The 16940-nt window shown below is 45.6% G+C and overlaps 2 protein-coding genes across 2 annotated transcripts; both read left to right on the top strand.

Moving 5' to 3' along the window:
- The first annotated feature begins 270 nt into the window (after positions 1-270).
- Positions 271-7584, top strand: LOC144733986 (tenascin-R-like). Its single transcript, XM_078616013.1, has 6 exons — positions 271-841; positions 2022-2687; positions 4621-4736; positions 6061-6211; positions 6752-7021; positions 7571-7584. Exons 1-6 carry the CDS (start codon positions 271-273, stop codon positions 7582-7584), a joined length of 1788 nt encoding a protein of 595 aa, XP_078472139.1.
- Positions 7585-10086: 2502 nt separating this feature from the next.
- On the top strand, positions 10087-16504 carry LOC144734065 (tenascin-like). The gene is made up of 5 exons (XM_078616118.1): positions 10087-10641; positions 10988-11374; positions 12853-13263; positions 13379-13783; positions 16093-16504. The coding sequence occupies exons 1-5, from the start codon at positions 10422-10424 to the stop codon at positions 16497-16499; spliced, it is 1830 nt and encodes a 609-aa protein (XP_078472244.1). The 5' UTR covers positions 10087-10421; the 3' UTR covers positions 16500-16504.
- The last annotated feature ends 436 nt before the right edge of the window (positions 16505-16940 follow it).

The following is a 16940-nucleotide window of genomic DNA, read 5'->3' as shown; positions in this document are numbered from 1 at the left end:
ATTTTCGAGATTTCGAAAATCTAGAAAAGTGGCCCGGCTAGAGGGCACCTCGAACTTTTTGTGGACTAAACGCAAGAGCGGCATTCATAGCAATTTTGTTGATGTCAATTCTTTCGCAGGCTCGGTACGATTCTTCTTCATTTCGACACATCAGATAAGAAGAACCGCACGAGACTCCAGTGCAAGTCCTCGCCAGGCTTACCGTCACCACCGCACCTCCTCACCCGCCCCCCCTCCATCCGCCGTCGAGCGACCAGCTCGGCCGGCGCCATGGCCCTCCTTCCAAAGACTCCATCGCCGCTGCTGCCCGCCATCGTTTTGCTGGCACTTGTAGCCAGCGCGTCGGCCGCCAGCCTGACGGTGGAGACGCACCGGCACGAGCCGGGCAGCGTCGGCGCCGCCCCACACGACTTGCCGCACCGCAACCTGACGTTGGGCGGCGGCTCGGACGAGCAGCAGCTGCAGCCCATAGTCTTCCACCACGTGTACAACATCAATGTCCCGCCAGGATCGCTGTGTGCCGTCGATCTGGACGCGGGCCCCCCCGACGGCGCCGGCTTCGACTCCAGGTCTGTGGTCGGCAGCGGTAGCGGCGACGGCGACATCGGCGGCGGCGAGTCAGACCTGGGCACCTTCACGCAGAAGACGCACGAGACGGGCGGCCAGGTGGTGTTCACGCACCGCATCAGCATCCCCAAGCGGGCGTGCGGGTGCAGCACGGAGGGGCTTCCCGACCTGCGGGAGCTCGTGCGGCGCGTGGAGCTCATGGAGCAGGAGATCTCATCGCTGCGCCAGCAGTGCTCCTCTGCCGCGTGCTGCGGAGCAGCGCCCGGAGCCGTAGGTCCGTCATGCGTTGTCCAATTCCAATGGGGCAGATAAACAATACAGTTAAAATCTCGCGGTGGCGAGATGTTAACTACCCCGCCTGGTATACACGAGGTCGCGGGTTCCATCTTGACCCTCACGCCTGTATACATGAAGTTTGCATGTCTCTCTCCCTGTGGTCGCATGCATTTTTTCTCTGGGTCCTCCGGTTTTTCCCCTCCACGTTTTCAAATCAATATGCCTGTAGAGTATTTGGCTGCTATAAAGTTTCCACATACGACAAGGCCGCTTCATTGAGCTATCATTTGTGGCCAGGTCGCTTATGAAAAAGAGCGACATAGCTCAGTGAGCCTTACCTGGCAAAATAAAAAATGGTTGAGTTTATAGTTTTTAAAGTTCAATTAGACGACCTCCCCCCACCACCGCTACACGACTACGTGGACTGCCCTGGGATTCGTTGGCACCCCCTGGATGCTTTGTCACCATGTGCCTGGCATCATCGCCCCCCCCCCATCCTATTTCACCTTCACGAAAAAGTTATGAAAGTAACCGGAGAAATGTTCGCCAAAACACATTCATGTAAATTTGAAACCGCAGGGCTGGAATGTGGTTTAAAGCCTGTGAAAAGGGAAAACAAACTTAAACATATACTCCTTTCGGCAAAGGGTGACTCTACATTTTGTTGCCTTCATAATTAGCATTGTCTAGAACGTGACGAAACAATCTAATGTATATTAGTATTTTTTGTAAACTAGTAGTTTTTTTTACTTTTTTAGCCTGCTTTATTCAACATTAGCGCCACGTAGTTTCCACTCAAATTCTTGGCTACTTAGGCCAATGAATGCCACACTCAAGTAAATGTTCATAGAGTTTTAGGTTTTAAAATGTCTGCACGAAACCTTTGACCAAATGTTTGTGATTTCAGTTACTCATGAAAGGGATAATTGCGTGACATTTTGCCTTTTTTCCTGCAAATATATATCACAAGTTCCATGACCCTTTTCCACAGTGAGCAGCAGAAGGTCATTTTACCAAAACATTCGCCAACTGCCGTATATTTTTTAACTGTTATAAAACAGCATCCATTGCAACGGCGACGAGTTGCATAGTTTGCTTCTACACCAACCCCTACGCAGTCTCCGACTCTCCGTTCACTTGACCCAACATCCACCGGCGGCGCCCACCCTCTTTCGCAGGTGGCACAGACATCGCGTCGCCCTGCAACGGGCACGGCACCTTCAGCACCGAGTCGTGCGGCTGCGTCTGCGACAAGGGCTGGACGGGCAAGACGTGCTCCCAGCCGGCGTGCCCCAGCGACTGCGGCGGGCGCGGCACCTGCGTGGACGGCGTCTGCGACTGCGAGGAGGGCTTCGGCGGTCCCGACTGCGGGCAGGCCACCTGCCTCAACGACTGCAGCAACCGCGGCGTGTGCGTCAACGGCGTCTGCGTCTGCGAGCGGGGCTTCGTGGGCGCCGACTGCTCCCAGCCGGGCTGCCCCAACGACTGCAACGGCAGGGGCCGCTGCGTCGACGGCAAGTGCTTGTGCGCCCGGGGCTTTTCGGGAGAGGACTGCCGCGAGTCGCGGTGCCCCAACAACTGCAACAACCGCGGCCGCTGCGTCAACGGACGGTGCGTCTGCCAGAAGGGGTATGGCGGCGAGGACTGCGGCGAGGGGGGAGCGTGTGCCAACGACTGCAGCGACCGCGGGAAGTGCGTGGCCGGGAGGTGCGTGTGCGAGCCGGGGTTCACCGGCCCCGAGTGCAGTGTGCTCAGCTGCCCCAACGACTGCAACGGACACGGCTTCTGCGACAACGGCATCTGCGTCTGCGACAAAGGCTTCGTCGGGGAGGACTGCAGCACGCGTGAGCTCCGCGAGACTGCCCCCCCCCCCCCCGCTTTTGTGTTTGTGCATCGGCGTTTGCGTTGCCGTGCCATTGAGATGGGGTCCCCCCCCCCAATCACTGTTTTGGGTGTCATGATGCACGTCGTCAATTGTGCTGTAGAGATGAAGTTGAGAAATATTCGATGTGCCACGTGGTACCTCTGCGCTAGCAATGAGTTCTAACTGCTGAGATCCTGGGTTTGACATGGGTCTCATCCACCCGTGTAGCGAGTTGTTATTTTGATTAAAAATGTCAGTTTTACTGCCGTGAGACAAATATTTATCCTGCAAGGCACGTGGGAAAGTGCAGCCTCTCTCTTGTAGATGAAAGTGGTCACTTGAGGGAATCTCATAAATAGTTCTATAACATCTCCTTATATGGGCCGTTCTCCGTCACGTGACATCGCAGTGCTTAGCGAGAGTTCCAAATGGATTATTTGTCTTTTAAGCCTTTTATGTCATTCAGTTATGGTGCTAACGCATTGTCAGCATTGCTACTCGATTCTCACAACTGTAATGACTTCCTGTAAATACTGTGATATGAGCAACATATTAGTTGATACTACGTAATATATATTACATGCCCTCTGGCGAATAGCCTACATTGCATGTGATCTCGTTAGGTCGCAGAAGCTTAGCAGGTTTTGCGCCTGAAATGGCGTCTACCATGCATATAGTAGGTTGTCATATGGCAGTGGGGCTATTGGTTGGGGAGTAGAATCCATTGTTGTACTATACTTCTTGGCTTCCGCATCTAGGCTCTCAGCCTTCACCAACCCCCAATGATCGGCGTCATGAAGCATGGTCAAACAATCCTCTTAACCCTCGTAATGCAAAGATGGCCCTCATCCAGCAGTGGATTGACAAAAGGGCTGTACGTATACACAGTACATGTAGTAAAATAAAATATCACATGAACGTAACGCTGCATAAATAATATATTTTTTATAAGTATGCATAGCCTACAACCTAAAGAAATGTGCAAGCTTTTTTAATAATTTACAACTGATTAACAATTCATGCCATGTCAGTTAGATGGGTTGTTTGACTATACTTCACCATGATAGTCAAAGCACAGTGGTGAACAGTTCAGATATAGCCGTGGCTGAGCATCGAACTTGCCTTGCGGGTTTCATGGCACAGAGTGCAAACCGCTGCACCACCGTTCCACCCCATGCGACCATATTATTATCAACGTTCATTTACCAAGAAAAGCCTCACCGAATCTTAAGGCTCCTCTTTCAGAAGGTCCCTGCTAAGTTTAATATCATGTGTATCAGTCTATCAGTCTATCATGTGTATCAGACCTCCCCTCCCCCTCTCTGTCCATTGTGTTGGCGTGTGCAGCAGCAACCGCGTCCAAGCCGCCGTTCAATTTTTTGCCCCCCCCCCCCTCCCGATGGGTTGTACTAACATTCTGATGAGCTCCCCCCCCCCTCTCCTCCCCCCTTCAACTTGCTTATAAGGGATTACATCTTGAATCATTGCCTCACTTGATGCAGCTAATTCGGCTGTGACGGTCCCACCTGATGACGGAGACTTGTGTTGCCTCCGAAACGTCGTGATTCTTTGTTTTATTTAATTTTATTTTCATTAATTTTGATGTTTTACCTACGTGACTTTACCGAAAAAACCCTAAGAATACTGTTCTGAGTACTTCACCGCCGGTTTCACAAAAAGTGGACCGAGACGCTGCTGGCACGCAGTGGCCTTTTGTTTTCCTTTTTCAAGAATAGTCACGCAGACGGCGCGCATTTTTGTTTTACGATTCAATACGCCCGCAGTATTAATCAGGGTCGGCCAAGTGGCTCAGACCGCGGAGTTCCGCAACGAGAGACAAATCGCACGACTGCCCCCCCCCCCACCGACCTTGTGGAGATTAAATGTCAGCGTTTGTGTCTTTCCGTTTTCAGCTTTCATCGGCCCCAAAGAAATGTCCTTCAATTACATCACGGAGTCTTCAGTGCAGGTGGGGTGGGCAGCTCTACCCTTCCCCGTCGAGAGCTGGGAGATCACGTTCACGTCCGAGGTGAGTCGAACGGCGAGCAAGGGTGCCAACGTTTCGGCTGACAAAGGTTGCCTCAAGAAGTGCTGCGTTGGTGTCCGTGGCTGCGTGCTGGATACACAAGCCCTCTGTTGTGTTGTCGTTTGCGCCGGTATGCTCGTTGGGCACGACGTCCGACGTTTCACCCAGCGTGCTGGAGGCATCTTGAGGAACCGCAGAAGCTGCCCAGCACGCGGAACGAAAGGAGCTTGCCGAACAACAAGCAGTGCAACCCACGCACACCGACGATTTAGCACGCTTGCCTACGTACTTTAGTGGAGTATCTATCAGTGGATTATCATCAGCTATTGTGAATCCACTGCTGGATGATGATGTGGAGCAACAGCGTGTGTGTGTGGAAGCAGGGGGAATCATCGGATCGCGTCGGGCTTTCCACCAGTTACTTTGTAATCACCACCCTCTTAAGCCCAATTGTCTGTCCAGTTGGCTACTATGCCAACCATTGCAATGATAGCTCATTCGGAAAAGCACATACAAGGAGAATTCCATCACGTGTATAAAAACTTACAAGTAAAATAAAGATTTAGTCTAGCGGCCTATTGCCTTTCGCGACCAATATTGTTTGAGCGAGTGAACTCTGGAGCGGTTTCGATCTTCTTTGCCTCATCTGCAGTCAGGCTTGCGAAACACATGCTGCAGGGATACCGAATGTTCTATTTAAAGAGCGCCCTTGGCATAAGCTTTTTAATATACAGTAGTTTTTTTTTAAGCGGTAACATAACGGAGTGATTTAGGTGGCAGGTTGTGTGCAAGGGCTGAGGAATGAATGACCCCAATAGAGGGTTACTTGGGTGTCACGGAAGGGCTACAGGGGAGGGTCGGGAAGAAATGGAGGGGAAAGGGGACGAAGAGGGAATGGGCGATGAAGAAGAGGCGGTGAGGGTTTCAGAGAGGAACAAAAGGAGGTTCAGGAGCGGGGACTACTCCATCTCAACCATGGGGCCGTGTTTAACGCAAACAAATATATATTGCACAGATTTGAAGCTTTCGTGACTGCAAGGATTCATACTCTTAGTTTTTTCGGTAAAGTCACGTAGGTAAAAAATGAAATTAAAATTAATAAAAAATATATATATTTTTAAATTTACTTTTATTAAAAATTAATTTTTACATTTATTTTTATTAATTTTAATTTCATTTTTTACCTACGTGACTTTACCGAAAAAACTAAGAGTATATATTGCACACACAACTCATCACGCATTGCCGTGGCGCGTCACGGCTGAACGCGCACGCTTTCCCCCGTCGCGTTGCTAACTTAGCGACGCGCTCCTAATGGTGATTTCAGGACAGCCCAGACGGACTGCTGTCGACGCTGAGCAGCACCGAGACGAGCCACACGCAGACGGGTCTGAAGCCTGGCGTCAAGTACGACGTCTCCCTGGTGGCCATCAAGGACAACAAGAAGAGTCAACTCACCACGTCTTTCTTCAGCACCCGTAAGCGCACCTGGAGGTGTTGCTCTCGTTGTGCTTTAACGTTTTGCGCCGCGTGTTGTAAGACCCGGATGCCCCATGTTTTGTTCCCATGGGCTGGGATTTTTTATTTTCAGTGGGCAGTGGCCGAAAAACGCAGGTTCAGATCCAGGATTTTTTAGGAAGTTGTTTTCGTCGCCGCAAGCTCCCCGAGCATGTTGGATCGACACGTGGGACGTCGTGCCGAACAAACATGAGTTACAGATTATTTAAAATATTTGGTTGCTAGAAATTTCCACGTGAAAAGCCACTTTGTAGAGCTTCAATTTGTGGCCAGGTCGCTTGTGAAAAAGAGCGACATAGCTAAGTCAGCTTTACCTGGTAAAAAAACAATTTTAGTTTAGTCTTGAGCCCATCTATGGCTCATGAAGAGTAAGGACATAGACGCAGGTTCTGAATACCGCTTCTGATACAGAACTAGGCTGCTGTCGGGCCAGTTAAGGCAGATTCCCATGGGTGGTGAAAACAACGCGTTAAAATACATGTCCCCCCCTCCCCCCCCAGTGATCGACAGCCCCAAGGATCTCAAGGTGGATGACGTGAAGGACACCACGGCGCAGCTGTCCTGGACCTCTCCGTCCGCCTTGGTGGACGGCCTCGTGCTCACCTACGGCCCGACCAGACCAGGCGCTCGCAAGACGGAGGTGCCGCTGCAGCCCACGGTGACGGAGCACGCGCTGCAGGGCCTGCGCCCGGGCGTGCATTACATCGTCATCCTGCACTCCGTTCGCGGCCCCCAGATGAGCGACAAGCAGATCCAGAGCTTCGTCACCGGTGAGTGGCGGTCGGGACGCTGCGCTCGCGTTGAACAGTTGTTGATGTGCTCGGTTTGTGCCACTTGTTGTTGAGCGGGGTTGTGCATCGTTTTTGTTTTGCTCCCATGTGCTGGGGAGCTTCTTCGGGAACTGAAGAATGCAGTGCCTGAAACGGTGCATTTCTCTCTTTCTTTTTGTTGCAATTAATTTTACGGAGATTTGCGTGCCGATGACGCAGCCTAAAATATGTACGTATGTACGTAGAACTTCTTTCGCACCGTGCCTAGCTAACCGTGCTGACCGGAAGTACGGGCAATATAATAAGGAAAAGAACATTCGTCTGGGTTTGTGGGTCTTGAATGTCAATGGCCTGCTGTGAAGTTTGGTCTAAAACAATGGCCAGTTAACAGAGATTCTTGCAATCGAGCTAGACTTTCGGTGAAATAAATTAACGAGTGAATGTACGATAGGTTTGTCGTCAGGTAATGTGGATACCATTATATTGTTTGGGGGGCGGTGGGGGGATAATCTCTGTCCCTATAAAGAGGTTTGGTTGTCAACTGTGCAGCAGCTCTGCTCTGACAGAAGGATCAGATGTTGAGTTGTGGTAGCATCGGCACAACTGACCATGATACTTCTTGATATTTATTTTTGCCTTGCAAACGTTTTGTTACTATAGCGTGCAGTATACTCGTTCTTAAATAGTTTACCTAGCAAGTGTTGCCAAGTCTGAGAGAGAGCTAACCGAATTCAGTTGAGTGTACATTTGTCTGACGTACAATGCAGTGCAGGGAAGGCCAAAATGTGGTAGCATGTGTGTTCTTAAACCGTCAAATGCATGGTAAGATGCCCAATCACAATGTTGTGGTGACCACTCATCCATAAAAGCCCACACTGTACCGATGCAGTACGACACACAACCCTATTGCCTGTGGCCACCTGTCCCACTCTCCACATCTGAACACACAAATTATGGTTGATGGGAGTTTGTGACTGCCCACTCAGCAAAAGTGGACATAATATCATCAACCGCGGTGGCTCGGAAACGGTATTTGTGGGCACACTGCACCGTGTCAGTTTGCACCTACAGCAATTAATACAAAGCGAAGGAGACGAATAAGAGATCGAGCTTGCATGAAACTTACGTGATGAAATGGTGTTTCGCTGAGTGTGCATTCAACGGAGGATGATTTCATAGCAAAAAACGACCTTTGTATGGATGGAATGGCCATTTGTTGAAACATTATTAATGTTTAATTGTTTTTTTTTTTAATGAAAATACTGACGCTCATCTCTAAACTTGTCCTATTTCACCAAAGGGTACCAAACAACCGATTTGGATACGAAAGAATATCTCCCAGAGAGGCCGCCGGAGTCGGTGATAATTCCCACTGCAAGTCCAGTTGATTCGCTGAAAGAGCTGCAGATTTACGACGTCAAGCCGCACAGCATGACGGTCTCGTGGGCGACCATGCCCGACATCTACAACCACTTTGTCGTGCAATACAAACCGTACGGAAGCACCGAACTGCCCTCGGAATATTCCGTGCGCGGTAATGTGACAACCATTGCCCTCAAAGAGCTCCGCCAAAACACCGAGTATGAGATCTCTCTTGTGGCGTCGAGGGGACGGAAGGTTTACAAGCCCCTGAAGGCCCGGGTGACCACAGGTAGGAATCGCCTTGCTGGAATTTTCCATCCCATCTGCAAATTTGTACTAACGCCATTTCCATTTGCTTCACAGGAAACATTCCAAGGGTTAACGCTTGCATATATATATACAATACCTTGACATCTTTTTCCATTCCTTTTCAGGGAATATTAACTGAAAAAAACATCCATCGCTGCACCATCTCTCTGCTTTCATGACTTGCGTGGCAGTATATCTTTGCTGGAGGTATCAGCAGTATTTGCTTGCAGATAAGCTTCACGTTTTCCATAACCACTTTCGGTAATTCATTCCTATCGCACACACCTTTGCACCATTAATACAATTGTCTTCAAAATTATTGTCAAAAAAACTTCGTACGAATATAAAACAGTGGCATGGCTACACATTAACATCACCAAAAATATGTTACGGCGAGACATAATTTATTTTTAACATGTTTTGTACATTTTGTTGTAAAATCGTATTTGTCAAGTATTATTTAATTTAAACGTGAAAAGTGAATGCGTGGTAAGTCAATGTTCTATAAGTGATGAAAACTAACCGTTCAATGTTTTTGGTAGAAAAAGAATTGAAACCCATTGCTGAGACCACAACAGAGTCACCCGTTGATAAGGAACTCTATACCACTGGGATGTGGATGGCAAGAGAAGTTTCAGTGATATCAATACTTGGGGTTCCAACTGATTCAGCAGTTGAATTGCACATAACTGACATCACATCTGAGAGCATGAAGGTGTCGTGGGTGGTAGATCCAAAAGTCTTTGAGCGCTTCATTGTGCAATACAAGCCAGCTGACAGTTCTGAGAAACCACTCGAAAAAACATTACCTGGCAAAGTTTCTACAGTTGATCTCACAGACTTGAGCGATGATACTGAATATATCATTAAGCTCATTGGTTTCAGACGAGGAAAGCCCTCCAAGCCACTGGTGGCTCAAGTTAAAACAGGTACATCTTCATATGTTTTAATATATTTTCTTCTTTACCTAAACAATCCAGACATTTTGAAAAAGTAAGTCTTATCCTGACAATTACTTTTATTTACTTTGCAGAGCCTGAACCAAAATCAACTCCTTTACCCACGGCAGTCATCGATGAGGCCATTACACCAACCGTTGTTGAGTTGCCTAGAAGTACCACACACGAACCTTCAAAGGAGGTGTCAATAACTTCTGAGTCTGGGGTTCCAACTGATTCTGCCAATGAACTTGTGATATCTGACATCACGTCTGAGAGCATGAAGGTGTCGTGGGTGGTAGATCCAAATGTCTTTGAGCGCTTTGTTGTTCAATACAAGCCTGCTGACAGTTCTGAGAAACCACTCGAAAAAACATTGCCTGGCAAAGTTTCTACAGTTGATCTTACAGACTTGAGCGATGATACTGAATATATCATTAAGCTCATTGGTTTCAGACGAGGAAAGCCCTCCAAGCCACTGGTGGCTCAAGTTTTGACAGGTACATTGTTAAAATATCTTAACATGTTTGTTACCTTGCTACAATATACCATACAATTGGATTGTAACGGAGAGAGTAACATTTAAAATTGTTTTCATTTACTTTGCAGAGGCCAAATACATATCAACTCCTCCACCTGCAGTTGTTGATGAATCTGCAACACCGACAGTAGTTGGGTTACTTGACGCTACCACACGTCCACACCAAAAGGAAGTTTCAGTACAGTCACCATATGGGTCGCCTACAGATTCAGCCGATGAATTGCATATAACAGATATTACCCCATACAGCATGAAGGTTTCGTGGGTCGTAGATCCAAAGCTCTTTGAGCGGTTCATCGTGCGCTACAAGCCCGCCGACAGTTCTGAGACGCCACTCGAAAAAACATTGCCTGGCGAAGTTTCCACAATTGACCTGACAGACTTGACGGAAGATACCACGTATACTGTTGAGCTGATCGGTTACAGACGAGGAAAGCCTTCTAAGCCACTGGTGGCACAAGTTAGAACAGGTAATTTTTCAACATTTTTTATCTATGTACTGTCCATGAACAGTTCACTTATTAAATCTTGACTTAAAGCTTTCGTGACTGCAGGAATTCATATTCTTTGGGTATTTCAGTAAAGTCACGTGGATAGGTTCAAAGAAAATAACAAAAAACTACGACGTTTCGATCACAACACAAGTGGCCGTCATCTTGTGTTGCGATCGAAACGTCGTAGTTTTATGTTATTTCCTTTCAACCTATCTGCGTGACTTTACCGAAAGACCCAAAGAATGGTTAACTTATTCTCAGTGTCATATTAAAAATAATACGTTAAAAGTGTAACACTCTTTTACCCTTGCATACCTTACAGGGACAGATCTCTTACCTGAAGTAACGACTATTGGCACAACAGTCACTGCTCAACTTCTTGATACGACCACTCAGCTGGCCGTGCACGAAATGTTTGTGCCGTCACCCTTTGGAGCGCCAACTGACGCAGCCGAGGAGATGCGCATTACGGATATTGCCTGCGATAGCATGAGAGTGTCATGGGTAGTAGATCCTCGAGTGTTTACTCGTTTCATTGTGCGATACAATCCCGCTGACCTTCGTGAGAAGCCCGTCGACAAATCGTTGCCTGGACATGCAACTACGGTTGAACTCACGGATCTAAGAGAAAACACAGAATACGTAGTTGCACTTCTCGGCTTCAGACGAGGAAAGCTATCTAACCCACTTACAGCGAAGGTCACAACAGGTATCTAAATATATCTATATTTCGCATCTATTTGCCATTGTTGCTTATTTTAAAAAGTATGTAGCTTTATACACAAAGTAGCTGCGTTCTGTGTCGATGTATCATATTACTGCGGATGTACTGGGTTCACTCATTCCCTACTCTGCCCCCCCACATCTCATGTCAGAATCAGAATATTTATTTATACTGGAGGAATCCGATGAGCCATGAAGCTCTTTTCATTGCCACCACCAGGAAGACATCTCTTCAGCTCATTTCATGTTTCTCCCTTTCTATCTAGATCAACAATTCCCACCCCAGCCCTCTCCCCCACGCATGTTAAACAAACAAAGGCCAGACATGATACATGACAATAGATACTCATGATGCTAGACATTGTCCAGAGTACCCAGGGAATATCACAATACCGTTATGCAAATCTACACCTCTCACAAGTTCTGTGTGAGACCTTTATAATATCACTACACAATAATGTAAATACCATACATCCCCATATTCTGTTGTTACACAGCTAATACACTACGTTTACAATGTACACATTCTAATGCCACATGAACCATGTGCCAGTTACGAAACGCACATGCTACTTTGTGCTGCAAACCTTCACTATTCACTAAACAATCTCTTTGACATTCAGTGCACAAACCTCATACTAAAATTACGTGACTTTCACTCAAGCTACACAAGTTATTCTAACACGACACTAATTCAGAATCAGAATCTTTATACTGCAGGAATCGGACGAGCTATAAAGCTCTTTTTCACAGATATCCAGTAGGGGCAGGTTCAGGAAGTTACAGCAACAAACATTACAAAACACGATAGGAGTGCATTGTATAGAAAATGTAAGAAAATTACTAAAAACAATTATTATTATTTTTACCAGGTAAAGCCCACTGAGCTATTAGCTTCTTTGTCAGAAGCGACCTGGCCACAAATGATAGCTCACCGAAGTGGCTTATGACGTGGAAATATTATAGCCGCCAAATAATCTAAATAAACAAAGAGAATGTTTTTAAATTATAATTCGTGAACACATCCAAGGGCTGAGTCTCTTGGCCATGTCTTAATTTCGCCTCACCCTCCCCCGCCTTCTCCTCATTACACCATCATTAACATCCTACTCGGTAAGTCTCGTCCAGCTGTTCCACTTTGGCCACCGATACACCACCAATACCAGGCCATTCGACCACTCAGTGATGGTGACGTCATCACGGCACTTGAGCCAGGCCAGGTGCCCTCTCCCGTCAAATTCCAGCAAACGGTTGGCGGTTCCGTCCCAAGACGCCGCTTTCGGCATCATCCACCATCCCGCATGCCACGTGTCTCTACGCCATGTTTGACACCTCACGCCAATCCCATCATTGTCGGCATCGTCACAGTCAATGTTATCACCTCCGTGAGCCCACAATCACGGTGTCATACTGCCTCCCTGTCCTTACCACTGTATATATGTAGTTTTGTTTTATTTCCTACAGAGTGCAAACAAAAGGTGATTACATTGCCTCCAAAGGTTTTACCGGAAGAAGTATCTGGCACAACGGGTTTATACGAGTTGCCCGCTTCCATCACGCAGCTACGTCCAAGTGTAGTTTCCATCGAGTCAACCGAAGGCGTTCCCGTTGTTTCGGCTAATGAGTTGCACATAACGGAAATTGCACCCAATAGCGTCAAGGTCTCGTGGGTGGTTGATCCGAACGTATTTGACCATTTCATTGTGCAGTACACGCCTACTGCCAGTACTGAGAAACCATTGGAGAAAAGATTACCCGGTCAAGTCTCCATGGTAGATCTGCTAGACTTGACTGAAAATACAGAATACACCATTAAGTTGATCGGTTACAGGCGGAAAACGCCCTCCAAACCTTTGATGGCGCTGGTGACAACAGGTATTTGTTTTATTACTTTTACAATGCTAAAGATAAACAACACAAATTTACAGGAATATAATTCTGATGACATCATTGTATGCATTAACTAATCAACATGACTTATCTTTTGCAGACATAAAAGTGGTGACGTTAATGCCAGATGTGTTAATCGAGCAAATACCAGGCACAACAGCTGTATACATATTATCTGAGACCACCAAATATGTCCCTCCAAAAGAAGTTTCAGTTCGGTCAGAATACGGAGCTCCCACTGATTCAGCCGATGAATTACACATAACGGAAATCACATCAGACAGTATGAAAGTATCTTGGGTGGTAAATACAGAAACATTCGACCACTTCATTGTACAATTCAAACCCAGTGACAGTCTGGAAAAGCCATTCGATAAAACGATACCTGGTCAAGTTTTTACGGTAGATCTGGTGGACCTCAATGAAGATACAGAATATGTCATTATACTCCTCGGATCTAGAGGTGGGAAATTATCAAGGCCACTTGTGGCTCAAGCTAAAACAGGTATTTGTTACATCACTTGTTCTTTTAAAGAGCTTGTCGTATATGAAATGTATGAATACAATTGACATTATCTCAATCCAGTAGAGGAATACTATGCATGTGTCATTTTCATTCTTGGTTTAAATAAGTCTCAACTGTGTCGGCATGATAGAATTGTAATATGAATTATAGACAAGGTATAATTCATACAACCAAACAGATTAGACGTAATTTCCTCGAAATTGTATTGAATCTGGACACGAAATTTGCATGTGCCAAGTGCACCTCGTGTATTGCTTTTGTGAAGGATGTGATCCCTGACATGCAATACCCCGGTGTCTACAAACTAAGCTGTGTATGCGGCAGCAGTTACATTGGGGAAACTTAGCGACATGTTTCGGACCTTGTTCGTGAACACAAGGCAGATCTGAAACATGGTAGGACCAATACCTCAGCCGTGGCTGATCATTGTTATAATGCTATGGGCACACACAAAATAGATTTTTCCTAGACGAAGGTACTCTGCAAACCCACTGGCTTTCAGCAAAGATTGGTTCATGAAGCCATCCAGATATATAAACACAAACACAATTTCGACCGAGAAGAAGATAAATACAAACTGAGCAATCATTGGAAGGACGTTATTAACCAGTTTAAGTCAGAACTGGCCGTGATGTTTCCATCCTCCCTGCCGATGTTAGCAGTTATTTTCGACTCGCTGAGTTACATTACCGGGTTAAATGTCTTTACATTAACAGGCTAAATGTCTCACTAACACAGCCACCGTTGCTCGCTTTCCTCGATGTGGCGGTAGTTTTCGTTTTTTCTTACATTGACATGCAAATACTGTATCTCACAATACAATGGCCACCTCCACAGCTTTGTCGTCGTGGAGGTAGCTCAGCTCTCCCATCTTACATTTACATGCAAATTTCATCTCTAGCCCCGCCCACTTCGCGTATGACCCTTGGGTTACACCTATCTCAAACCTTCATAACATCCTGCCTCGGCAGCTCTCCCACTATATTTTTTCACCTGATGAAGATTGCTTGTGTTGCGATCGAAACGTCGTGATATTTTTTATTTTGTATCATTATTTTTCCATCGACGTGGCTTTACCGAAAGACCCAAAGAATAATACTTTTGATTTAAAGCTTTCGTGACTGCAGGTATTCATATTCTTGGTTCTTTCGGTGAAGTCACATAGAAGGGAAATAATAAAATAATAAAAAATATAAAACAATTAAATTCCCACGACGTTTCGACTGCAACACAATCAATCATCATCAGGTGTGAAATCCACAGCAATAATTTTTTTGCAAAAATTTTAATTTTTTTTCAAATGTTTCTTGCTGCGGATTTCTTGTGTTGCAGTCGAAACGTCATGATAATTTTATCGTTATATAGTTTAATTATTTTATTACTTCCCTTCTACGTGACTTTACCGAAAGAACCAAGAATAATAATACCTTTGTTGTTAATGAAACTAATTGGATGTGCAATACAGTTGTTGCCTTCGCAAAATAAAATGCAGAATTTATCCTCGCATCCATACTGCATAACATTATTGAGTTGAAGAAATGTATATAAAAACCCTACATTTAAATAGTCGCATTAATAAATAATTCAGGATGTGTTCGTAACATTATCCATGAAGTTACACGACAACACTTGATAAAAGTTACGTATGTTTCCTGCGTTCATAATGGCATGCGTCATTCATCAACCCTTGAGAGCATTTTCTGATTCATAATATATGTCTTGAAGAGGCCTACCTGGACCAAGTCCCTACACCGTAATTAATGGACCTTAACAATTTTCTCGGGTTATACCATGAAGCTAATTGGTTACATGATGTAAAAAACCATTGACGCCACTGATGGAACAGTTTAAAACGTGGGCATGTGAAACACGTAAATGTATTTTAAAGGAACATGTATTAAACAATACATGTGTAAATATGTTTAATTTATTTAAGACACTTAGCAGACACCATATATGACCGTCAATAGCTTATCGTGTGAAAAGTTAATTGTTTACAACAAAAGTTTAAGTTTACTTGTACGATACAAACCGATGCACAGTTCTGCGAAAAGATGCAAAGACATGATCTGGCCAAGTGCATACAGCCATAAAGACTTTATTAGTAAAAAGAACATCCAAATCGAGAGTAAATCAAATTGAAACAGGGATCATGTTTTATTTCATAATGCTTCATTTAACTTTGAAATATAACAATGTCTTAATGATCTAAATATAACAATGTAATATTGATGTTTTGTTAAGAAAAAAACAAAGGTTCAACCGGCATTTTTTGTTGTTTACACCAGCAGGAGGTATTGCTGACGTTTCAACAACCAAATTAATTGAGACGACGACGCGTTTACCTGCGAGAGACATTTTGGTGGAATCGCAGAGTGGAGTTCCCACCGATTCGGCCGATGAATTGCGCATAACTGAAATCACGTCTGAGAGCATGAAGGTGTCGTGGGTGGTAGATCCAAAAGTCTTCGAGCGCTTTGTTGTGCAATGCAAGCCCATTGACAGCCCTGAGAAACCATTAGAAAAAACATTGCCTGGACACATTTCTACAGTTGATTTTACAGGCCTGATCGATGACACTGAATATATCATTAAGCTAATTGGTTACAGGCGAGGAAAGCCTTCCAAGCCCCTGGTGGCTCAAGTTAAGACAGGTACATTTTCGTATTTTCAATTTCTTTTCTTCATTACTTAAACATTCCGCACGTTTTGAAAGAGTATGTGGTATGCTTACAATTACTTTCATTTACTTCTCAGAGCCCAAACCAAGATCAACTCCTTTACCCACGGCAGTCATCGATGAGGCCATTACACCAACCGTTGTTGAGTTGCCTAGAAGTACCACACACGAACCTCCAAAGGAGGTTTCTGTGACATCTGTGTCTGGGGTTCCAAGTGATTCTGCCAATGAACTTGTGATATCTGACATCACGTCTGAGAGCATGAAGGTGTCGTGGGTGGTAGATCCAAATGTCTTTGAGCGCTTTGTTGTGCAATACAAGCCTGCTGACAGTTCTGAGAAACCACTCGAAAAAACATTGCCTGGCAAAGTTTCTACAGTTGATCTTACAGACTTGAGCGATGATACTGAATATATCATTAAGCTCATTGGTTTCAGACGAGGAAAGCCCTCCAA

Source organism: Lampetra planeri, chromosome 49, assembly GCF_965212315.1.
Source record: "Lampetra planeri chromosome 49, kcLamPlan1.2.h2, whole genome shotgun sequence".
NCBI classification, from domain to species: Eukaryota; Metazoa; Chordata; class Hyperoartia; order Petromyzontiformes; family Petromyzontidae; genus Lampetra; species Lampetra planeri.
The sequence above is the reverse complement of the archived record's forward strand: the minus strand, read 5'-3'. Positions and strand labels throughout refer to the sequence as shown.